Here is a 26,181-nt window from a genome sequence, read left to right on the forward strand (position 1 = left end):
TCCACTTTTCACAAGTTTTGATTACTGAACTAATGGCTAAACAGAAGCATTTATATTGATTTAAAATAATTTCAGAAAATAAATATTTAATAATATTCAATCTGAAATCAGATTTTTTCAAACATTAACTTGACAAAGCTTCAGTAATCGTCGTTAAGTGAAAAACAATAAAAAGAAACAGAAAGAGACTTTCTATTAACAGTTTTTATAAAAGGTAACTGTCCAGATGTTTACAGTTTTTACATTTTTATACATTTATGTCTAATATGATGCAGATAAAAACATTATAAACAGTGAGTCGATTTTATGATGAAGAAAATCATTTTTATTCAGTTATTTAAATTCAAAAGAGCCATAAGCCTGAAAAATCATATAAAAATATAAAACCTGGCTGTAATAACGTTCTTTGTTTTTCCTCCAGGATTTTCAGTCGGTTTCTCTCTGATTGACATGTGGTTTCTCCCCCAGCTGGGGGCGCTGTGGCAGAACCTGGCTGTTGGTTTAAATGTTTGAGTTTCCAGCCGGTTCTGGTCAGAGCATGGTGGTTTCGGTCTGCAGGATGGACTGGGCCCGGGTCAGAGCATGGTGGTTTCGGTCTGCAGGATGGACTGGGCCCGGGTGTTTCTGGGAAACTGAGTGCTGTTGAGGTTTGCTGACAAGCGGCGGAGCCTGTAGTCCTGCAACACGCAGCGATTCGTGGATAAACTCCTCCATGTTCTCCGCAACTCAGTCTGAACCTGCGGAGGAGAGGAGGAGAGCTGACTGACTGACTGACTGACTGACTGACTGACTGACTGACTGACTGACTGACTGACTGACTGACTGACTGACTGACTGACTGACTGACTGACTGAAGCGTTTCCAGAGACGGATGTGGGCAGGAAGTCTCACCTCGCTGTTGAGGAAGCAGTAGAGGACGGCGACAATGAGGCCCTGAAACACAAAGGACAATGATGGAAATCTGCAGCAATACATCGGTGAATCCGTAGTTCATTTTCTTTTCTTTCTGTTTTCTGCTCCTGATGTCCAACTGAACAGTTAAAACAAAGGGGAGGGGAGGGGAGGGGAGGGGAGGGGAGGGGAGGGGAGGGGCCTTGGACCCTCAGAACCCTCAAAGGTTCTGAGGGTCCAAACGTTTCCTGACCTGGAAGGAGCCGAGGCCGAGGTCGAAGAAGATCTTGATCTGCTTCAGCGTTTCATCGTCCGGCTCCATCAGGTAGAAGAAAACTACGTAGTTTACTCCGAACAGAGGGATCAGCAGCAGGGTGGACTTGGCCAGCCGCCTGGACAGTGGGTCAAAAACAAGGAACTACAATATGAACTATAACATGAACTACAGCAGGAACTACAACACAAACTACGTACAGGAACAATTCCCACACTGACAGGACAAACTTAAAACAATCAAATCAAGCTGAGTTAACGATGATTTTTTACAGTACCTGTACTGTGATTGGTCGTTTCCTCCGACGTCTGAGCTGCGTAGTTTCTGCACCAGGATCCGAATGATGCTGATGAACAGCAGGAAGTTTATCTTCAGGAGAAACAGAGCAGACACAGACGGAGCTTTTATTACATAAATCAGTTTTTTTTATAGTGTAAAAAATAAGTAAATACAGTTTTTAAGAGAACAAAAGCAGACTTTTATATAGTGCAGGAGGAGCGCTCACAGAAAATAGGTTTCAACCAGGTAAAGGTGTCTAAAAACCTTTAAAAATGAAAAATAACTAAGTCTCACGATGATGGACGCCATGATGGGCCAGTTGATCAGCCGGTCAGGAACTGGGTTGTCGTTGATCTCCCAGCATCTGGCAACAAATACGAACCGTTTTCAGAGACTCAAATGTTCCCTGAAGTTTCATCAAACTTATTTCACCAGGTTTTCACCTGGCGGTCCAAACTCACCTGGTGTCCTCCAGGTTGATCCGGCTGACGATCCAGGCCACGGTGAAGACAGAAGGGATTCCTGAGAGAGAGAGAGAGAGAGAGAGAGAGAGAGAGAGAGAGAGAGAGAGAGAGAGAGAGAGAGAGAGAGAGAGAGAGAGAGAGAGAGAGAGAGAGCGGTTCTGTTCAGGTTCTGCCAGATGGAGAACATCTCACCGAGGCGCGTTCAGGAAGCTCAGCGTTTAACAGCGGCGGTGACGCGAGTTTTGATAGATGGTGGAAGAAAAGAGCAGCGGAAAAGAAAACAGAACAGAAACGGTTGTGAAACCAGCTGAGGGTCACTGAGCTGCTGGTTCTGCAGTTCATCTCTGAGGAGAGAAAACATTCAGAACTTCAGATCCAGACGTGAACTCAAACACGGCGCCGAGGCTCTTCAGGGCCGATCCGAAGTGATTTCCTCCCTCTGCATTTAAAACTCGGCAGGATTTAGATGGAATTTATTCAGAACATATTTAACACCAATAAATAAATACAACTTTTGAGAGGAACTTACAGTCGGGTTCAAAATATGATCAATACGTTTAAAAAGCTGCGTAAAAATCCTAAAATTTGCATAAGAGAATCTATTTTGGAACCAATAAAAGAAGCGTGGTGGTTTATTCTTTCTGTTGAGTAAGAAAAACTCGACACACTAAAATATTACCTAGCAGCTTTGATTACACTTTAAATAAGACAAAACTTGAAACCAACTTCTCTGCAAGATACAGGAGATTAGTCAATAAGACAATAATTCCTTAATGATGACGAAAAAGTTCTAGTTCCAGTTACAACATGGGAAAAAGTCTTGTTAGAACTGAAATAATCTTTCTTTTTCAGAAACATTTATTAAAACAAAGCTCCTATTTCTCACTTCTAAGTTAGTTGTGTCTTATTTAAAGTGCACCGAGATATTTCCACCATAAACTAGACTAAAATACTTGGTTAGTTTTTGCAGTGTAGATCTTCTCTGATCACCCTCGACTAAATGAAGCGGACAGCTGAGCCGGTGCGGTGCAGCGGGACGGAGGGACGTCCGGCTCACCCCAACCGATCAGCATGCAGACGGAGAGGCGGACCCAGCAGGTCCGGACGACCAGCAGCAGCATGTGCAGGTACAGACCCTCCACCAGCAGCCAGAAGAAGTTCGCCATGACGAAATAGTTGAAGAAAACCAGGCTGGCCTTACAACCCACCTGGAACAGAAATCAGGACGTGGTAAAAAATTGAATGTTTGAAATATATCGTCACAGGCAGGCAAGAAACATTTATCTCCTTTTTTATTTTCAGTTTTTTACCTTCAGTGCAAATTATCTGCTTTGTTAAACATCCCACCATAAATACTGTTAAACTATTCAGCAGGTTATTTGTGTTGCACAACAACGCTCTCACTTCCGCCAAAACCTACGCTACTTATGCTAAGCTAAGCTAAAATACTTTAAGCTAAACCAAAAAGACGAAACGGTTGACGACAGCCCGTCCTCCATGTTGGATCACCTGAACAGAAAACACCTGATAAACACATCAAACTCGTCTGTAGCAGCCAATAGGCATCGTTTATGTTCACTTCGCTTTGCTAGATGTGTGAAAATATGCCACAGATTAACAATGAGGCATATTTTAGCTAACGCTACATGTAGCGACTCATCGTAAAGATACCTGGAAGGATATTAGGTAAAAACCAGAATGTTGAGCCAAAAAACTTACAGACTTTTAACAAACATTCAATAAAACAACAATGCAGCACTTGGTGCGAATGTGTCAAATAAAGAGAAAAGCACAGCAACAAAAAATGATTTGTTTCTCTGCTTCTATCCTGATTTAAATTAGATACAAAGATTAAATATTTATAATAGGATTTGATCAAATAAGCTAACGTAGTTTCTGCAGAGCCTGACAAATTATTTTTACTCAACTAATCACCAGAATAATTGATTTCTAACATTTTGTCAGATGAAAACAGATTTATAATCGTCTTCTAGATGTAGTAAAGAGCAAAAACTGGACAGAAAGTTGATGAAAAGAAGCCAAAGATCAACTTCAGAAAAACTTTCAGAAAACTTGAAGAACGATTTAAAGGACCAAACAAAGTCCGGCTGCTGGGAGGGAAACTTTAAAGAACTGAATCGAGACTTTCAGAGAACTACTTCCAGCACACTGGGGTAAATGAAACCTAAGCGTGTTTTCTATGTTTTTTCTGTGTATTTTCCGGAAAACGCAAAGACAACAGTTTTCCGTCTGTTTTCTGTGTGTTTTGTGTTTTATGTGTTTTTTCCGACTGTTTTCCTAGTGTCTTCTGTCTGTTTCTCATTTGTTTTCTGTGTGTTTTCCGAGTGTTTTCTGTGTGTTTTCCGAGTGTTTTCTGTGTGTTTTCCGAGTGTTTTCTGTGTGTGGCGCCACCAGAGACAGCTGTGTGCTGCAGTCGGTGCTCTGGTCCTCTGAGAAGAGCAGCGTGTCTTTGATCAGCACGGCCACGGCTCGCAGCATGAAGGACACGAACAGGTTCAGATGGATGTAGTTCCTCATGCAGTGGAGCCTCCTGCACACACACACACACACACACACACACACACACACACACACGGAGCATCAGGAGGAGTGTTTACAGGGAGAGTCGACCCGGTGGGTGACGTGTTGTCCAAACAGCAGCTGGAGTTCCTCCTGACCGAGTCACACACACTAACAGCGAGCTGCTATCGACTCGCTGGAAAACGAACCAATCCGGGTTTAACGAGCTTCTGCTGTTAATTGGTTCATCTTATCTCCACAGAGAAACCGGTCAGGGAGGAAACGCTGAGGCTCCCACATGCTGGACCGTCGTCATAAATGTCTCTCCACACTATAAATAAAACCTCTTAAGAAGATAAATGCAGATTTAGTCAACTGGACAGCGACCTAACAATTTATAAACTCTCTCTTTTTACAGGATTTTCCCAGAAATGTTTCAGATTCCAAAAATCTTTTCATGTTTAGACAAGCGGAAAAGAAATCTAACATAAACTTTATGTTTTTGCTGCATAAAAACGCTGCATGGGTCAACACAGCATCTTTTAGATAAATTAAACATCTTTTAGATAAATTAAACATCCAGATGTGTGTTGATCCTTACAAACGTCTACATTTACGATCAGAAAAATAATTTAAACACATAAGAATCATCAAGTTAAAAGAAGGGCCAAAAAAAGTTTCTTTTAACCTATTTAAAAATAAATAAGCTGACAATATTTTAAACAAAGTAGTCAGATTTAGAAATATGTAAATTATTCTAGATTCAAAACTTAAGAAGTTTCTGCAGGTTTGCTTTATTAAAAGTAATTTTCCAGATTTTCTAGGTTTTAATTGGAAAAAGAGAACAATTTAATCACTTCTGATCAATAAAATCAGGATTTCGGTCACACTTTGTTTGAAAATGTTTGCTGTATTTAGTCAAATAATTAAAATCAGATGAGAGCAGCAAAGGAAAGTTTGGTTTGGAGTGAAAATCACTGAGAAAATCTGACTTTATCTGTCATTGTTTTATCCTAATTATAAATAGAAAGTCTCCGTTTATCAAATGTGTATCATTCTTGAAGTGAAGAAGTCAGGGGCCACACACAGTCAGTGAGGGGCCACAAATGGCCCCAGGCCACACTTTGGACACCCCTGAACTAGAAAAAAATACTTGGTAAACTGAAAATGTCCAGCATTTCTTCATTAATATTATCAGAATTTATCAGAAAGTTTTAAGCAACATAAGGCTGAATGAACTGCAGGTCGTGATGGAACATCTGCTGGAAGGCAGACGACCAGACCGTGAGAACCGCTGCGTTCAGAACCGACCCGATTCTCACCCCGAAAACATTCATCTGGTTATGTAACAAAACAATCCGATTAAACTGGCACTGAGCTGCAGAAGAAAAATATTCTCGACAGGCTGCTGGTCTAAAATATCTGACTTCCAGCTTTTATTTGAGCTTTTATGAACAGTGGATGTGCTGCAGACTCAGAGTGTTTAACGTAAATGTGACGCTTTGCTGCGATTTGGGAGCGCTGTACCTGAAGGAGCAGATGATGGCGGTGCTGGTGATCAGAGCGACGAGCGACAGGCTGTGACCCAGAGTGGACAGGATCTGGACCACTCTGTAGAAGACCAGCTGCGCCGCAACACACAGACATCACTTTATGGAGCATTGAATGAGAAACAATGAGGCCGTTCATCAAAGCCGATCATAAAACATGAGGCGCAGCTGGGCTGGCCTCCGTGAAACCGCATTATGTTTCATAAACACAATGAAAATGGATTATGAGACACAAACCGAGGCCGGCGCTGCTGTTTATGAAAAACATTCTTTTGTTCAAATAAATCTCGTCTGAGTGCAAAAATGTTTATGAGAAAAGACACAAATTCAACCAAATATTTGTGAAGACTGAAGAAGAAATAGGCGGCTTCACAAAAAGCTGAACAATGCAACGTTTTCACTGAAGCAGCTTAAAGTCCTACAGGCTTTAAAAAATAAAAAAAAACTTTCTCTGGTTTTAAATAAGATGTGAAACAGACGAATGTTTCCCTCTTCAAGACAGGAAAGACAACAAAACATGGCACACACCTACAGTTTCTGTTACAGTTTCAGAAGTTTTGTATTGAAAGAAACTGATTTGGAAACATTTTCTTTACTTATATGAATTATTGTCATTTAGGTTCTTGTAATTTTTAAATATTAACTGACTGATCGTTTGAAATGAGTCATTTTCTTTCCAAATCACCAGTTGTCTTACCATGTGTCTGTATCTGGTGAATCTTTGGTTAAAACATGTTTGTTTTTCATTCAGTGGGTAGAAAATACAGAAATATTCCTCAAGTAAGAGCAGAAAAGTAGAGAGCGTCGCATCACTCGTCCTCTGGCAACGCTAAAGGAGAAAACTTCACTCTAAGACTCCAAACTGTTTTAAAACGAGATCCACCCAGTTAGTCATTTCTGCTGAGAATTGGTGCAGAGAAAACCACCAAAGTTGCATTTTTTGTCTGAGGCGATCCAGGAGAAGTACTGACAGAAGAAAAGGTCCAATGAAACCCGAGGCCCACCACAAGTCACAGGAGCAAAACCAGAGTTCCCAGTTTGTTTCTCTGAGCAGGTAATGGTTTGATCAGCAGTATTAACAGATCCAACAGGCAGAAGTTCTGCAAAACACTGAAAAATGCTACAAAACACAAAATCTTACCAGTTTCTAATGCAAATGTTGTAGTAAACCTGAAACTACAAAAACTTACAAGAAACGTTTCTGCAAAATAACGTAGTTTAAGTAAATAAATCCTTAATATTAATAATAAAAAAACATACTACTTCCACTTTTATTTCACTTAAAGATTTTTCCTGATGTTTTAAGTGAAACCAGTTTTTTTATATCAGTGATAAAGACTCAAAATAAGCTCCTTTATCTTGTTAGGTGAGTTTTGGTTTATTTCAGTTGTACTCAGATATTAGAAACCAGATAAAAAATCTTTTTGTGTTTTTCCACCTGACTGAGGTGAAAATCTCTCCCAGATGCATTTAAACTCTTGAAATCAAGAGTTTTAAACTCTGAAGTGATTCTCATAATAACTTGTGTCTCCAACGGGAGGAGGCTCTTTCACAATAAGAGCGGGGTTCTGCTCCGTCTCAGCGAGTTCTGCGCCTGGCGTTCATCGCTCTCTGGTCAGCTGTAAACAACATTCCCCACGGCTGACAATTACCTCCACACACACACACACACACACACGCACACACACACACACACACACACACACACACTCAACATATAGTGTAAAAATAGCTGCATGCATGTCTGCCTCTGTGACCGAAACCCTGAACACGACGCGGAGCAGAGCGATGGAGACCTGGAGACTCGTAGAGTCTGAACTCGTTCCCATGAAGATGGATTCCAGTGGGAGATCCAGACGAAGCGAGTTGGATATTTACAGCGACATTCCTCATTTTCTTAAATATTTCCTTATTTGGAAACTCGCAGCTCTTCTCTGCTCTTTGTCTCAACTATTCAACTCGTTTCTGCTCAAATGTTCTCAAATCAAAAACTGTTTTGCTTTCTTACAGCCCACATCGCCTTCATGCTTCGCTCGGCTTAATTGCCGTTTACAGTTGAAACCAGATATTTACATGAACCGAGTGAAAAGTCAAGTCAAAGTTTATTGATTTACAATTTACAGCAACCTCAGCAAACCAAAGAAGTTAAATGATAAAACAAGATATAAAATTAATTTAAACGATGATAAAATTGAAAGGAAAATACCAAAAATAACAATACAAATAAAAAACCTCGAATAAATTAAGTACTATTGTTTTTATTTTAGCCATCTTGTGATAAAAGACAAACATTTTTCTTGTACTGTCTAAAGTTAAATCAGACCAAACTTTTCTTTTTTTAGTTTTGTTAGAATAACAAAAATTATTTCTATTTGCTAAATAACAGAAAACTTGGGAAGAAAATGTTTTTTTTGGAAATTTTTTTTGTAGCTTTCCTCAAATTCCAAAGTTGGCATGAATTTGGTGAGAGTCCAGATAAATAAATGTCTTTTAAAACGTCTGATTGGTGTTCAAATCTATTGGGTTTCCTGCCACATTTTCATTTAGTTGCTCTTTAAATCTGTTTTGGAGAATAACCGCTGTGAAGAAAATCTAAATAAAACACATGCAAAGCCTTTTACAGCTGCAACTTTGCAGAGTTTGGTTTGACTTTGCGTCACTTAAGAAGCTTCTTTGACAGAAAAGTTGAATTTACTGCAGAAAATCCAAACGTTTTGCTTTTTCTGCTCTTTTTCACACACCGGTTCATGTAACCACTACAGATTTGTGTCTGAAAACATTTAGTGTGCAACTAGGACTTGAACAAAAGCTTTAGCAGACTCTTTTGTTACTTTTCTGTTTAAACCAGCAGACGTCCCTGCAGGCTGTGGCTCTCTGAGGATTAAGCCTCGGTAGATTACGTTAACAGCACCGGAGTGTAAACTCACACAGCAAACCGTCCAGGCCAGTCGAAGCGCGTCTTACATGACCTCAGAGGTTTGGACCAAAGTTCTGCGATCTAACCGATAAATCCTGCAGAATGTCTGAAGCCTGAAGCGTCTCTAACAGCTTTATGACTTCACTACCTCCAGCGTCTCTCTGTTCGCTGCACATAATCAAACCCAAACTGGCAGAAACGATCAAACTGATGAGCTGTTGGTTCTGAGCTAAACTGTCTCTTTATTTTCATCTCAAACACGTAGATATTAAATTAAAATTTCAAGTTTCACTGAAATAATTTGCAAAATGAGCCATTTTCTCCTGTTTTTGACAGTTTTACTCTTAAATTAATGTCCTTCCTCTTGATCTCCTGAAGGTTCAGTTCCTGTTTTAAACACAGATTAAGGATTAGCAGCCGTGACGGAGCTACATGGGTTTCATGAGACGTGGTGTCGAAAGATGTGCAGGAACAAATCTGATCCACGCTGACCGCAGCTCGGACTGACGGGACTTAACGGATCTGCTGACTCGGAGCGTGATACCGCAGGGCACGGTCCGAGGTTCTGCAGAGTCCAGCCGTCTAACGCAGAACCGCAAACTAACTCTGCAGGCCGGCCGTTACGCTTCAGATCAATTCTCCAGCTCAGAATATCCTCAAACTGTTTCGTTTTCTGTTTAGCTTTTTACTCAAGTTGATGCTGCTGACCAGTCAGCAGGGAGTTTTGTTTCATGGTTAAAGCCAAACTGAACTTATTGACAAAAACAGCAGAAAATGCAAGTTTTTTCTATAGGAAGAACAGTTTTTTTCCAGCCGTATCAGAATGACAGTATTTTGCGAAACTGTAATTGAAACACTTTTTTTCGCATCATGTGATCAACAACCAGATGTTACTACTGGCAGAAACAAAGAAGAAGATGACAGGAAGTGGTTGCAGGATGATGGACTTATCATGTAAACAAACTTATTCATGTGTGATTTTATTTGTTTCTTATTTAAAGGAAACATCTTAACTGTGTTTTGGAAACTCGCTGAATCCTGATGAAGGAATCGCAGCTGCTGTGGAGGAGCTGAGGCTCCATTCTGCTTCACTTCTCAGACTTTTCCAGACATTTGTTTCTGCACAGCTTTCTTCCAGATGTGGAGAAGATAAGAAACAGCAATAAAAACCTTTTAATCACGTTTAAAAAACTAAAGCCAGCTCTAAAGTACAACATAAAGGAGGATGTGTGTTTGTATGGAGATAATAAAGATTCTGGCTTTCTGCATTAACCGCTTGTTTAAAGCTATAAAGCAACAGAATCCTGGAATGCAGTAAGTAATAACTGGAAGGTCCGAGTTGAGCTGCATGGCATCGGACTGGAGGCCTCCGGGTTAAAAAACGGGGTTCACTCAGGCTGCGACTGGAACCGCAGACGACACGGAGAAAAGGTCAAGAACGGACCTGAAACGCGCAGGATGAAACCTGCAGCAGCCTCACTCCACTGTTAATCCTCCAGAGTCAGGCGGAGGCGGCAAACTGCAGGACCTGCGTCAGGTTAGCAGGCAGAAACGAATCCAGATGGACCCAAACGGACCGAGACGGAGGCAGACGAGGTCGGATTAGGAAGCAGAGCGCCTCGACCGCGAACTGAACCCCTCAACTGGGAGGTAAAGCCAGCGTCTCGCCACAAACCACCTGATTAATAACCTGAGATCCAACCAGAGCAATCCTAGGAATCCTGAACCCACATGACCTCTGACCTCTGCATCCTGACACTCCAGCAAGTCCCCAAAGTCTTACCACAACAATTTACCAGATTAATCTGGAGTAGTGAAGCGTACGTGACGTCACGCTCTCCTGAACTCCGCCATGACGGACGTCAAAACAACCAATCCGCTCCTGTGAAAACACAGACATCTGGTAGCCTGATATCAGTCTGATTTAGTTGATTTCACTTTATAAATGAATGACTACACGGTGCTGCGCGGCACAAACAGACAAGGATAGAAACCAAACTTGTCATTTTATTGTATAAGTTTTAATGAGGAAAGATGCGGCAGTGATAACAGCAGCCGTCGGTGTAAACACTGATCTGCAGCCAACACTTTTTACCAGGTAAGAAGATTAATGTTCATATATTTTATAAGTAAGTATGATTAGAAAGGTTTCAAACAGTACATTATGGAGAAGGTACATGCCTAACTGTTAGTAATCATGGAGACAATCCCGTAGCCTAGCAGGTACTGAAAGAACTGCTCAGCATCGGGTATTTTGTAGGTTTTTAATGCGGCTCCGGTGTAAATGGAAGGACCGTTTATGACACTGTGATATAAATTATGTGGTGTGAATTCAGGGAAAGTCGGTAATTAGATCAACACGTCAGAAGGCAGGAGGTTCGGGTCGGTTTCTAGGCTACCCAGCGATACCTGTGAGCTCCAACCAGGTGTGTTACGTTCACAGACAAATTAGCTCGACTCGAACAAGAGGAAGAAGCCATGAATAAACCGACAACAACTGGAAAACATTTTCAGTCGCTCCGTTCTTATCCAGTCCTTCACTTCTGACGTCCAGCAAAAACAGAAACATGGCTCATCAAAGAAAAGCAACTAAGGAACACAGAAATTAACAAAACCGACTCAAACGACCAAAGATGCTGACAGTTATTGGTTCGCAAACCCTGAATCTATTGATCCAGTTTGAAGTAAAGAGACTGAAACCACTGAGCAACAGAAGTTCAAACATCAGGAGTCAACAATTAGCAACTGGCAGCTATGAGTTTCAAACTAACATCCTGTAAAAAACACAAAAAAACTCAAATTAGTCCAGGAAGAACATTAAAGTCAGTAACCATCGGGTGAAAGGTCACAGAGACGCTGTTTGTGTTTCAGTCCTTGCAGCCTAATTCACAGAAAACTCTGATTTATCCGTAAAACTGTTCCATGCTAACCTGAAGGCAGAACCAGAAACGACTCTGGTCGGATTCTAGAAATCCTGCAGGTTAAAAGTGGGTCTGTGGTTTGTTTGCTACCTGCAGCAGCTTTTCAAAAGTGGGTCAAACTAGAGACTTAATGCAGTTTTTCTCCTGTTAGAGCAGATTTACCACCTCTGATCTGTAACTGTTTCCTCTCTGTTACAGGACGGGACTTTTCAGTTCTTTGGCTGAAGCACACAAAGGAGCAAACCTGTGGTTTGAATGTTTTTCATTTTAAGATTGAAAAATGAAATTCAACTGCTTTTTCAATAACTACCATAAAATGTCTCATAAAATGCTTACGTTTTATTTTATTAATCCTCTTAACTTGACCTATAAATTACTCAAACATAATATTACTTTGGACAAAGGAAAGTTTAGCAGGGCAGCACAAATGGAAAAAAGCAGGCTAACCTACAGTAGGACTGGTGACTTGTTTTGGACTGTAGGGGTTTTTACCAGCAACCTGTTACAGAACTCAGTTAATTCAGCTGAATAAATAAAAACATGACGAATTTCCCACAGTTTGGTAGAAACTAGGAGTTTTACTCCAGCAATGTGACTCTGAAAGAGCTGTTAGCTGAAAACCAAATCCCATGTTTCTTAAAAATGTGAGTTTTATGCACTGTTTATCATCTGGAGGCAGTTTTATCAGGTCTGGCACTTTTTCCACTTTCCTCTGGACTGAGATAAATAGCAGCTGCAGTTCAGAGGAAAACTTTAGAAAGTCACTGAAGCTGACTTCAGTCTGGTGTTTTAGAAAAGAAAATATGACGAATAACTAAAATCTGTAAAACAAACTTCCTGTGAGAACTCGTCAGGGACGTTTCCTTACATAATCTGTAAAGAGTTAACGTTTCTGCAGAGAAAAGCTTGATATGAAACCAAGGACAAACTCACAGAACCCCGATTAGACAATCAGAACCCAAACAGAGCAGTTTTCAGGTCAACAGAGAGCATCAGAGCGGCTGCAGGAACGCCGCCGCTCCACCGTGCGGCTGCAGGGCGCGGAGCAGATTCCGGGTTTTCAACGCACCTCGTTGGGTTCGTCACTGATGTTCGATGAGCAGGCGGAGCCGATGTCGGGATAAACCGACGACCAGCCGTTCTCCGTGCAGTTCCTGTTTAGGTTACCTGACAGAAACAGAAACAGTTCAGTCTTTTACACTGTAAAACATTTCAGCCGCATTGAGTTGTGTCTACCATCTTCTACTCCTTAAGTCAAATAAATTTAGCGAGTTTTAGATTTTTAACATAAATGTGAGACAAGCTTACTACTAAAGTTGTGTTGACTTTTTATTACTTTTGTCAAACCTTCAAGAGTTGAATAAACTGGAGTTTTTAGGTTAGCACTTAAAAAAACTGAAAAAAGTAAAAGACAGGAGAGGGAACTATTTCCCAGAGTGCTTAGCGGCATGTTTTTGTAACTCCTTGATTTCCTCCGATCATATAAGTATTTTCTTTCCATCGGTATCTTCAGTCTTTCTTTTGAAAGTTTTATAAATTACTATTTTTAAACACAATCCTTCGGTAAGCTAATTGTAGCGCCGACGTCACTTATTTACATGCAGTACCCTGCGGGCCACTAGGGGCCGCCGGCGGACCAAAGTTTGAGAAAGACTGCTCCATGTGGATTAGAAAAGCTTTAATTTGAAATGTAATCTTGTATTTTTAAATGATTGCTGCACCGTGACAACAGAGCAGTTCCTATAAATCATTAGGAGAATAATTGTGTCTGTCCTCCAGCGTCCAGCAGGGCGGGGACATTTTGGAGCCACAGCTGCTGCTGTGAATGCTGCTGATGACTCCATGTTTCATCACTTCAGCAGCTGACCTGGAGCCTCCTGCTGCTGCAGCATGGAGGCGGATGAACCACCCAGAGATAACGACACTTACCCCGATCAAAAACAAGCTGAGAGGGAAAAACCGCAGCAGAAAACAGGATTTTAATGAACAAATCAGAGAAAAAGATCCAGAGATAAAAGTATAAAACCACAGAAACAAAGAAATGTTATTACTAACACAGCTAACCAACCTGATGGAGGAAGGAGACTGAATCCTTAATCTAGATGATAAATTGTTAATTTTGCCACCAGATCTACGGAGGACTCAAAATGCCAAAATCAACAACAAATAAAAGGATTTAGAAAAGAAAAACAATAATCATTTAAATTATTAGGAGGCTGAGATTTCATCAGAAAGTAAAGTTTCAAGTTTCCCAAAGTCGGGATAATCATAATCTCGGTTCCCTAATCTCATTACCGGATTAGGATCCTCAGAAATGTTTGTGCAGAAAGAGAAAAGGCTCGGAGGTCGGAGCGAACGTTCAAACTATGAGCTCCTCATCCGTCCTGACAGATTTCTGATCCTCATGAAGATTTTCTCCTCCTTATCAAAACATCTTCCTGACATTTCAGCCATTTTCATTCACAACGTTTATTTATTATCACCAGGTTTCCATGTATTTTTAATCATAATTTAGATTATAGTCCAACTCTATTGTTATCAATATAACTGGCAGGAAAACTGTTTCTGTTTGTTATTTGATTCAACAGGAATCCAGATCATGACTTTTTTTTACCAAAGTTTCATTTTCATATCTGTTTGTTTTGTCTTTTAATCCAGATTTTTTTCTCTCCGTCTGAAGTAAAATCCGGTCTGTTAGAATCAACAAAATTATTTTTATTTGCTAAATTGAACAGTTTGACTGCAACTTTAAATATTTGGATTTATTATAGCATATCTGATGCCTCATTAGAGAAAGTATTTTTTTTTTTATTTAGTGGAGTTTGGTTCTAAAAAAAAGCAACATTTTTTTATATTTGTGGAAAACAACTTCTTGAGCTTGGAGGGAAAATGTTTATTTTTCGTTTATTTTTAAGAAACATCTGAAGAGACAATATTCCTTCATCTAAAAACGAATCAAAACTTTTATTATTTAGTTTGAATAATAAATTTCTCTTTTACCAATTAACTAGGATTATATTGTAAATTATGTAAATTACTGTATGATTGGGTTTATTCTTAAACGACACCGAGACAATATTTAAATAAACTGAAACCAGTTTAAAAAAAACTTTCCAGATGTCTTAGACTTAGACTTAGACTGACTTTATTGTCATTTTGCATGCACAGGGTGAATACAGAACGAAATTTCGTTGCATATGGCTCAGGACAATGTTTTGTGCTTCCAATGTTGTGAGGTTACTCCAGAATAAAATAAAATACAGTATAAAATATAAATATGAATATAAAATATAAAGTGCAGGACTGACAGTAAAATGGAAGTTATTTAGCTCTGTACATGTGCAAGGTATAAAGTAGAGACCAGTTTTTAAGTGCAGTCCAGTTAAGAGTTCAGCAGTCTGATGGCAAGTGGGAAAAAGCTGTTTCGGAACCTGGTGGACCTGCACCGGATGCTGCAGAACCTCTTTCCAGAGGGCAGCAGGGAGAACAGTCCATGGTGGGGGTGTGAGGGGTCACTGATGATGTTTCGGCCTCGGGACACGCAGCGCTGGGATGAAATGTCCTGAATGGAGGGAAGGGGGGCCCCGATGATCCTTTCTGCTGTCCGCACCACTCTCCTCACGTTCTTCCAGTCGGAGGCGCTGCAGCCTCCACACCACACAGAGAGGCAGCTGGTCAGAATGCTCTCTATGGTGCTTCTGTAGAACGTCTTGAGGATGGGCGGGGGCAGGTGTGCTCTTCTCATCCTCCGCAGGAAATACAAACGTTTCTGTGCCCTCTTGACCAGAGACGTGGTGTTCACAGTCCAGGTGAGGTCATTAGTGATGTGCACCCCCAGGAATTTGGTGCTGCTGACCACCTCCACAGCCGAGCTGTTGATGAGCAGTGGAGCGTGGCTGGGCCGGTTCTTCCTGAAGTCGACGATCATCTCCTTCGTCTTGTCAACGTTCAGGATCAGGCTGTTGTCTCTGCACCAGTCCACCAGCTGCTCCACCTCCTCTCTGTAGTCCAGGTCGTTGTCGTCTCTGATGAGGCCCACCACCGTTGTGTCGTCCGCGAACTTCACCATGTGGTTGGTGGCGAACCTGGGGACGCAGTCGTGTGTCATCAGAGTGAACAGCAGAGGGCTCAGGACGCAGCCCTGAGGGGAGCCTGTGCTGAGGGTGATGACATCGGAGGTGTGTTGTCCGATCCGGACTGACTGAGGTCTGTCGGTGAGGAAGTCTAGCAGCCAGTTTCGCAGGGGGGTGCTGAAGTCCAAGTGTCCCAGTTTTCCTGCCAGATGCTGTGGGATGATTGTGTTGAACGCTGAGCTGAAGTCCAGGAACAACATCCGCACATGAGTGTTCTTCTCCTCCAGGTGAGCCAGGCTCAGGTGTAGGGTGGAGGAGATGGCGTCCTCAGTGGAGCGGTTTCGGCAGTAGGCAAACTGGAACGGGTCGAATGTGGAGGGGAGTCTGGAGACGTTGTGTTCTTTTACCAGAACACATCGCACATTTAATGGTTTCCTGTTTGAACTTTACGTCCGTAGATTAGACGGGTCGGATCTCTTCGTTTTGAAGAGCAGCTTCAGATTTCGGCTGAACATCTGATATAACTGTGTGTCAGATTATAATCTAGAATAAAATAATGATATTTTATTTTCCCACCAACGGCAGAGATGTTTGTTTTATTCTGGAAGCTCTTACAGGTTTTTCCTTTAACTTCTAGAAGCGTTTTCTGAGAAAGACGAATGAAGAAAGGAGGAAGTGCGTGTGTGTGTGTGTGTGTGTGTGTGTGTGTGTGTGTGTGTGTGTGTGTGTGTGTGTGTGTGTGTGTGTGTGTCTCACCGTTTTTACCAAACAGAAGCAGAAAGGGGGAGGGGCACGGGAGGGTCAGCACTTCCCCGACAGCGGCGCTGCGCCAACAAGAAACATTGTTCCACTCGCCTTCACATCCTGCACAGAGACACACACACACACACACACACACACACACACACACACACACACACACACGCACGCACACACACACACACACACACACACAAACAGACAAAGTGAGAGCTGCAGGTCTGAGCTTCCTGTTTATCTGAGCTACTGGTTTCAGACTCTCATCAGCCATAAATCGAGGAACATGAAAGTTTTCCGGCACTCGGGAATGTTTAGACACTCAGAGAATGAAAACCTCTTGTGATGTCATCAAACTCTGATTTAAGAAGCTGCAATAAATACCTGGAAACACGAAGCTTTTCATACTGCAGCTGCTTCTTCTGTGCTTTTTTTAGATCTGCTTCTCTTTAGAAAATATTTAACTACTTACAGGTTCAGAAACGTCATGTTTACACTTTTGAAATTTACCAGTTTTATTAGTTATTAAAGCAGATTAAATGTATAAAATGTAGTTTCATAAAACTGATCCATCATGATGTAATTAAAGTTTAAATAAAATGGTTCCTATTACTGAGCCCAGAGGATCACCGTTATTTTCCTCTGTTGTCTTTATACTCTTTTGTTTCTCATTTACAGCACAGTTTATATAATTTAGTTTTTTAACTTAAAACAGTTAAATAAAAAATAAGATTCTGTTCTCACCAGTCATTATTCCAGATGAATAAACGACTCAGATTTAATCTGAACAGTGTGGATTATCTCTCGACTGTGTGACACTTGCAGAATTAAAATCTGGCCTCAGGTTTCACAGAAATCCTTCGCATCAGTTTGACCTTTTGTGTTCGACACGTTTCTGAGAGAAAAACGAAGCGTTGCTCAATCAGCTGAGGCAACATTTTATTATCAGTCAAACTCCAGAAAGGTTTGAGCAGACCAGTGCAGGGGGAATGAGCCTTTTGCTTGTTTGTTTTTTTAATCTAATCCGTATTCACACAAAAATACAGATTGTCAAACTTTAAATCTTAAATCTCAGGATTTTTTCTCAAGGCTGAGGTGAAGTTCAGGTCAGAGTTCAGGACAAAGGAGACATTTAGTCCACTCTGTGAAAATGTTGCTTCATTCATTCATTTCTGCAGCTCTCTCACGATCCCACCACTGCATTTTGATTAGTTTGAAGTCTAGACTTTGACTAGGCCATTGCAACACATTCTCATTTGCAGCCATTCTGCTGCAGATTTGCTGCTGTGTTTGAGTTTATTGTCCTGTTGACCCAGTTTGGGCCAAACCTTTGACCTCATGGTCCAGTTCATGACTGCGGAACAAGCCCCGGTCATTACTCCTCCCCCACTGTGCTCAGCTGTTGTGATTGTATGATTTTATTCCCTAAATAGTCTAGAAATTAACTTCTATTCCCAGACTGATGGGCAGCAACAACTCTTTCTTTAAATCGTTGCTCATCTTCAACAGTTTAGAGGAAAATGTTCAACAGGAAAGTCTGAACTCCAAGACTGTCCTTGGAGAAAAGTGGATGGATAAGAGGGGACACTTTCCCAGAAGAGCTCTGAACAAAAACACATGAAGAGTTTCGGATTTCAAGTTTCTTTAATGTTCCTGCGGTCCAAAGAGACGGGATTGTTTGGACCCGGCAGGTTTTTTCCTCTGTGTGCGCGGTCTGATCGGGTCGCACTGACCCTGCATGCGCTTTTACGAGGTTTTTTGTGTGTGTGGTTCCAGGAACTGACGATCTGACGGGACAAACCCCCCTAACATTAGCAGGGTTAAGGGACTTCAGATTTACTCCTACACATCATTTAAGACATTTTTACTAAGCTGTTTCTTCAAACTAATATTATTGTGACATTTTCTTTTATATTTTTCACAAATTACAAATATTTTATCTGTCAACATGTTACATTTTACTAGTTTTATCTTTAATTCACCCTCACACTATTATAGGATATATTTTATATCTGTGTAATATAAAGAAAAGAAAGAATTACTTCTTTTTTTTTAAGGCTTCTTGATTGAATTCTTTGTTTTATCTCCTTTTTTAGCAAGTAATTAACCGTCTGCAGACTTTGTAAATCCACTTTTATAACTCTATAACATTTCAGTCATCTGAATAATAAAAATGTTACTTTTATGTTTGAATTCATGTCCTACTTGCTTCCTTATCTGTATATTTTGTTTTGTTTTTTAACACAGTTGAAAAGAGCCTTTGTTGTTTGTTTAATAGAAACAAAGTTTATGTTTCTCCATTAGTCTGCTCTGGGAGGTGTGAATTAGAAAAGATAAAAGATATTTTCCTTTTTATTAATAAATCACTAATATCTTAAGTGTTGAGACAACAATCAGCACATCCTCCTCCTCATTTAAACCAGGAAAACTAATTTCAGTTCATGTTTTCGGGTGTTTTAGTGGTTTTTGTTGGATTTTTTTCAGCTGAAGCAGTTTTACCTTCAGCGCCTGGCGTCTGCTGCTGTAGTTGTGTCTGACAGTCTCCTCTGGCTCGCTCCATCTCCCAGTACAGCCAGCAGTAGGGAAACCTCCCATTAACCTGTCAGGGTGAGGAGGAAATAAACATAACGGACATTAACACAAACGTTAACAAACCTGCCGTCTGTTGAATTCATGCTTCATCTCTCTGGAGGAAAGTTCATGTTTGTGAAACTTGTTGACCTCTGGCTGCTTTCTGCAGCTCAGGGAGGAAAGTTAAGATGAACGGGAGCTTAAAAAATCCTGTGAGCTCATTCTGGTTTTATTTAACACTCTGAGAAGCTGCACTACAAAAACACTAAACCTTACCAAGCATTTTAGGTTTCCAGTACAAACATCTTAGTACACTTGAAATAAGATAAAACTATCTCAGCAGTAACTTTTCAGTAAAATATAGAAGCTTGTTATAAGTCAATAATTTCTTAATATTAATAAAAAAATGCTAGCTGTATAAAAGAGAAATAATCTGCCATTGGAATAAGAGATTTTCCCCAATTATTTCACTGATAACTAGAACTTTTTCATCAATATTCAGAAATAATTGACTTAAAACAAACTCCTGTCTGGTTGAAAAGTTACTTGTAAGTTACTTTGGTTATATTTTGAGAAATTTGCACGAGAAAGTAGAACAAAAATACTTGGTAATATTTTGTGTTAACGCTTTGAGTCGATCTACTTCCATGACCCCAAAATGTAGGACAACATGAAAAAAGCCTTTTTTAGTTTTATTTACAGTTCAGACATCACAAAGTTTGTCTTTAACAGCGGCCATTTTGTCTTCCCACCTGCCCTGTGTAGTCCGCTATAATCACACTTTAGTCAGTTTGTCAGAAAGAATAAAATAGTGAACTGTGGTTCGCCAACTAACCTCGGTCTCTGCTCGGTTGAAGTGAACTCTGGTTCGGTTTGAAAGTATAGGTGACCAAACGGACGGGAGACGCTCCAAAAGCAGGAAGTGGACTACATAGCAGGGCATTCTGGGAAATACAGCCGCGCTAGCCTAGCGCTAGAAGGAGAAATGGCTAGTATTTTTCTAGCCACTGTTGAGGAAAAATTATTATTTTTAGTGCTTAATACAGTTAATCCTACGGCATGTGTAAAAGGTATATTGAACATTCTTATTTTGAACAAATTTCTTAATTTTGAACAGGTTTGTGTTAAGGATTTAAAACTAAACCAGATGGGCAAGCATTCAGACAACAGGAACCAAATGCAGATCAAAGGGGATCTCTCAATGAGGCTCCTGCTGTGTTAACAGAGGACAGGAGGCCGTAAAATTAGCATCTCCTGGAGGGCAGTATCACTTGAGCCTGTAGGAGAGAAGCCTGTTTGGTTCACAGAAGATCAATAGTCTTCCAGAACCAACATCTGGGATGGTGTAAAACTGAATACAACATAGAATGTTGAAACCACTAACATTTAATTTCTAAGACATTTTTATAAGTACTAATAGCATGTTTTTAACGAATATTGTATTATCTAATTTTAAAACTACTAATCTAGTAAATGATGAATGTATTTGAAAATTGTACTATCTGTGACAATATCAGAATCAAATGGAAATTGTTTGAATGAAAATGTTTTGTTTAGTATTAGAAAATTGCTCAGGATTTATGCTAAATGGGGTTTTGGAAAATGATTGTGTTAACTTGTATACTTAGGATTGAATATTATGTTTCATAGGTTAGAAAAGGAATTATACCTCATTTTGTTCTGTTGATTTTATGTGTTATTTTTGGCAGGACTTAATCTTTTGAGGTGCTGGGTGCAGAGGAGTAAAACTGGGGTTTGTGAAGATAACCTTTCCTTGAACCAAATGACTGGATTTAAGTTTGTCCTGAGAATTTATGTAAGGAGAGATAACGGGAGAGACTCCAGATTCCACAGGTATCTGTGAAATCTTATCTTAGGTTTCTCTGTACCCAAATGACTGTAGAACCCAGGAGGCCAGGATGCAGCTGTTGGCTCTTTTGTTTTACCAGAGAGCAAATGGCCTTTGATCTTTGGTGTAAATTAGGGGGAGTTCTAAGTTTCTCTGAGTGTCCAAGGTAGCTTCCAGTTGGTCAACCAGAGGTACGCCTTAAGTGAATATATTAAAAAGGAAAGACACACCTTCAGTATAAGACTTTGTGCACAGGAGTAATAATTCAGAGAGCTGCCACTATTTTGCTTTTTTTGCATCAGCTCTCTCCAAAGACGCGTCTTTGCCTTTTCTTTGTCTTTTCTTTCTCTATTTTTCCTGTCTCAAGGTAATGAATGTATATCTCTGTCCCTCTGCAGTTCTGTTGTTAATTAATGCGTTGCTTTGTATGGGATTAAACTCTGTGATTCTGTGATGTCAACGCGCATTGTTGTTTTCCCTGTGGCTGCACGTCGCCCGCTGAGAGGACCCGGAAGATTAAGGGAGAGAGAGCCAAACTTTTTTCCAAAGTTAAATTATAATTATTCTTCCTTAACACCAGAAATCCTACAGCCGCTAAAATCTGACGCTACTCCATTTTTGTTTACATTTCATGAACAAGGAAGCTGCGATCATTGTCTTATTCGGAGGTTTCCGTGTTGTTTCCTTGTTGGTGCAGCGCCCCCACAGGCGAGGAGGGGGACAGGTTTTCCAAACGGTTTGGTTCATTTAACGCAGTGCAGCGTGAAAGAAATCCACAGCAGCTGAAAATGTAACTTGGTTCCAAATTGAACCTAGTCTTTAGTCAAAGTCTAATATGGAACTACTTTAGAGAAAAATACCTTCAGTTCCATAAAAAGACTGGATTGGAGAGTCGGGTGTGTCGCCTATTTTGAGTTTTTGCGTGGTTTGAAGAATCCATGCTCCAGATGCTTTATCACATGTTGCTGCCCAACCTCACCATATTTCAGGCTGCAGATAAGTGGCTGCCACCTCGTTGTTTAACGTCTGTGTGTTTCCTGGTAGGGCTGATGTAACCAAGGATACGCTCTCAAACACGGCGTACACAAACGGCAGAGCTTACAGTACGGATGAAGGGAAAAACTCCAACAGAGCGAGTTCACACACCAAACCCGACTCCATTGATGTAGTGAGTGTGTGTAAGTGCTGGGAGGTCTGTTTACACTGAGATATACTGCCAACATGTCAGCGCTGTCGGCCCACTTACAACGCACATATTTCCTCTGCTTTCCTCACTTCCTGCTGGGAATGTTAATGCTTTGAACCAACCTGCCACCTTAACGTGTTAGGAAATATTCTTCATATCTGCGTTTTCCATGTTTTGCAGCTCATATTCCTGCCGCATTGCAAAAACACAAAATCTTAACACATCTTTGGTCTAGTTTCCAGTGTAAATATGTTAGTCCACTTGAAATGAGGCAAAACTCGCTTATAAATATTTTTTGGAAACCCAGAAAATCTCCAAAAGTCAAACGTTTTTTCTTTTGAAACTCAGGAATTTCCTGTTTTTTTTTTTGTTTGTTTGTTTTTCAAGAAAATTTGTAAAATTAATCTCAAAATGTCCGAATTTTTTCTAGCTATTTTTTTTTTACTTTCAAGCTCAGAAAATTTAATTTGTTTTCTTAAAAATGTATTTGATTAATGTCAAAATTTCTGAAATTTTCTAGCAAATTTTTCACTTTTCAAGCTCAGAAAATTTAAATTTTTACTAGAAAATTTCTGAGATTTATCTCAATTTTTCAGAGCTTTTGGCAGAAATGTACTCTTGCTTTTCTTTGTTTCCTACCTGCAATGGCCCTAATTCACCGTCGTAGTTTTGAGATAGTTTTCCTTAAACATCAACATTTTCCAAGTTGCCGTCTTTGTGTCCTTCTTTACGTGACGACAAAAAGTTTGTTTATTGTGCAAGTAAATATGCTGCCATGTGGATTTTAACGGATTTAAAGCTGTGATGTTGGAGAATAACAACAAAAATGTTATTTTAATGAGCATTAATAATACATCCCTCTTTCTATCATTTTTTATCTGTAACTTGCAAAGCAACTTTATCTATTTCTCTTGAGGAGTTTAATGTTTCTGGATGAATAATGAACCACAAAATGAAGACATTTCCCGTCGGCAGACTCTTCTTCTGCAGAAAGACGAATCAGAAGGAAACATGGGAGCGATCTGACCGTAACTCTCATCAAACATCGATTCTTTGCTGTTTCTAAGACGTTTAAACTTCTCAGATTTCATCGCAGCAGAGACGACGCATCAGCGGCAATAAAATGATTAGATTCGATTTGCAAAGTGATGCTCTGGGATTTTGAAAAGCTTTATAAGCTAATGCATCAAACATGAGCGAAATACCTGCTCACACTGAAAAAACTTACTAAATCTTACAAAGAATTTGTATTTAGTTTCTACTGCAAATATATTTTTACACTTTTAGGACTTTGTTTTAAGTCAATAATCCTTCATTTTAATGAATAAGAACTAGTTCTGCTGGCAGATTATTTCACTAAAAACAAAACATTTTCTCAGGTCACAAGTGAAATAATCTGCTGGTGGAACTAGTGCTTTTGTTTTATTTATTTATTCATTTTAGCAAAATTAAGGAAACTAGACAAAAATATTTGGTAAGAATTTGTGTTTTTGAGGTGTAAATCTTAGCCTGTCACATAATCTGTGTCCTGAGTGGATTTCTGGACGGCTGACATTCACTTTGGATACTGAAGCAAAAAGCCACTTCAAAAGTCAACTGTTAAATCCAAACCCTGGAAGGAACAAATCAGGTTTTTAGTTTCCAGATTTAAGCCAAAACGAAATCTTAAAATGTTCAGCCAGAAAGTGAATCTGCTCGTATTTTTTAGTAAAATGCAGCAGAGCCAAAAGTGACAACAACAAAAAAAAGTGCTGGTTTATCAGTAATGTGTTGCCTTGGCTGGAAGCGTCTCACAAAGAGGAAGAAGATTCACAATTGACATTAAAAATGTAGAGGAATCCCAAATAAACCATGTCTCAGACAGAATACACTGCAAAAACACAATATTACCAAGTAATTTTGTTCTAGTTTTTAGTGCAAATATCTTAATTCACTTGAAATAAGACAAAACTATCTTACAAATAACCTTTCAGCAAGATATGAGCTTGTTTTGAGTCAATAATTCTTTAATATTGATTAAAGTACTTGTACCATTAGCAGATAATTTAACTTATGCAACATTTTTCTGACGATATACCAGAGGAAGTAAAACTTTTCATCAATATTAAGGAGTTATTGACCTAAAACAAGATGGTATATTTTGCTGAAAAGTTTCTTATTTCAAGTTTACTTAGAAAATACTTGGTAAGATGTATTTATGATGCATTTATGAAAGAAAATGAAAAACAATTGGAGAAATAATAATAATAATAATAATAATAATAATAATAATAATAATAATAATAATAATAATAATAATAATAATAATAATAATAATAATGGAATAAATAAGTTTCAGTTGGATTTACAGACCGACGTTCAGGCTGAGTGAGGACTGACCGTGTGGATGAGGGAGACGCCGAGCAGCAGCAGAGCGAGGCGCTGCGTAAAGAACATGGTCGCATCTCATCCACCTGCAGTTCACCTGGCTGCTGTCATCCTGAGCGGGAAACACGTCCGAACCGAACCGAACCGAACCGACCCGCAGGCTGACAGGTGAGAGAAAGCCGCTCCTGAATCCCGGTCCTCACCTTTACTCGCGGTTCGGTCCAGGTCGCTCTTCTGTTCACCAGCGCCTCAGATATGCAGATGTCCTCCCCTGGACCAGAGAGGACCCAAAGTCAGAGCAATAAAGTCCGACAGCGCCCTCATGTGGCGCCTTCTGCTAGCAGCAGATCTGTTTTAAATCTAATAAATAAATAAAGGAAATAAAAGTAAACTATAGTTTTATTTAGAATATCAGTTAATTTAAAAACAATATGGTCAAAAAAGAAGAAAAGACATTTTAAAAAGTACAACAATAACCACCTTTTTGTTGCCAAAAGATGATTTAGTAAAACAAACAAAAACAATATGTGTTAATAATCTGCCAGTGGAACTAGAACATTTTGAAAATTTATATTAAGGAATTATTGACTTAAACCAAGCCCCTTTATCTTGCTGAAAAGTTACTTTAAGTTAGTTTGGTCTTATTTCAGGTGTACTGAGATGTTTTTACTAGAAACTGGTGAGATTACGTGTTTTTGTACCTCACCTCTCACCAACACACATTTTAGGAAAAATTTCTGCTTCTCAATAGAAACCTCCCCCTTCATGGAGTACAGGATGCACCTGCATTAATCCGCTTGCATTTGAACCATTCTGATTGTGGATGAGCCTACATCCTGATTTTTATGAGAACACAATGTTTTAAAATGGCCTAGTTAAAGCCCAAACCTAATTCCCCCTGAGAATCTATGCCAAGACTTTTAATACTGATTGTCTCAGACTCTCCCCATCCAATCAGATTGAGTTTCAGCTGCTTTGGAAAGAAGAACTGGTACAGATCTGAGTTTAGATGTGCAAAGCTGCTAGAACTGATTTTGTCAGAACAAAATCTTTCTACAAAGTTCTGCAAACAAATGTTTTCATGTGTACAACCTTTGAACCCGCAACCTTTGAACTCTGCTGTTGCAAAACCCAATCACTGAGTTATTTTCAGACAGAAATAAACTTTATCATTCGTTTTTGTTTAAAAACACACAAAAAATTGTGTTTTTAAATAACTTTAAGAGACTTTTGATTAAACAGAGACGACAGCAGATCTAAAACACATTTTATGCTCCAAGCCTCCATCTGGGTCAGTTTTATGGTGTTTATCTGTCCCAGTCTCTGTTTTATGATCACATTTTAACAAGTTTGTATCTATAAACTTTTCTCTTTTGTGTGCGAAGTTGAAACATTTACATCAGCAGGGAAAGGCTGGTATTTGAGCTAATAAAAATATTTTCACAGTAGCAAACAGCTGTCCTCAAACAAAAAGAAAACAGTAAAACTCAACGAGGAAAGTTACTACAAAAAACCTTGAGATGCTTAATTGTTTTTGTGATATTTTACCCAAACATGCTACTT

The 26,181-nt window shown here is 39.7% G+C and overlaps 1 protein-coding gene across 1 annotated transcript; it reads right to left on the minus strand.

The window, feature by feature from the left end:
* Positions 1-229: 229 nt before the first annotated feature.
* On the minus strand, positions 230-24,995 carry LOC111606255 (vasoactive intestinal polypeptide receptor 2-like). The gene is made up of 13 exons (XM_023326647.1): positions 24,631-24,995; positions 19,145-19,244; positions 16,646-16,753; positions 12,886-12,983; positions 5,956-6,053; positions 4,321-4,459; positions 2,966-3,116; positions 1,906-1,966; positions 1,739-1,808; positions 1,443-1,534; positions 1,145-1,283; positions 892-933; positions 230-737 (listed from the first exon to the last, which is right to left on the minus strand). Exons 1-13 carry the CDS (start codon positions 24,685-24,687, stop codon positions 576-578), a joined length of 1,317 nt encoding a protein of 438 aa, XP_023182415.1. The 5' UTR covers positions 24,688-24,995; the 3' UTR covers positions 230-575.
* Between the last annotated feature and the right edge of the window lie 1,186 nt (positions 24,996-26,181).

Source organism: Xiphophorus maculatus, chromosome 21 (genome assembly GCF_002775205.1).
Source record: "Xiphophorus maculatus strain JP 163 A chromosome 21, X_maculatus-5.0-male, whole genome shotgun sequence".
Lineage (NCBI taxonomy): Eukaryota > Metazoa > Chordata > Actinopteri > Cyprinodontiformes > Poeciliidae > Xiphophorus > Xiphophorus maculatus.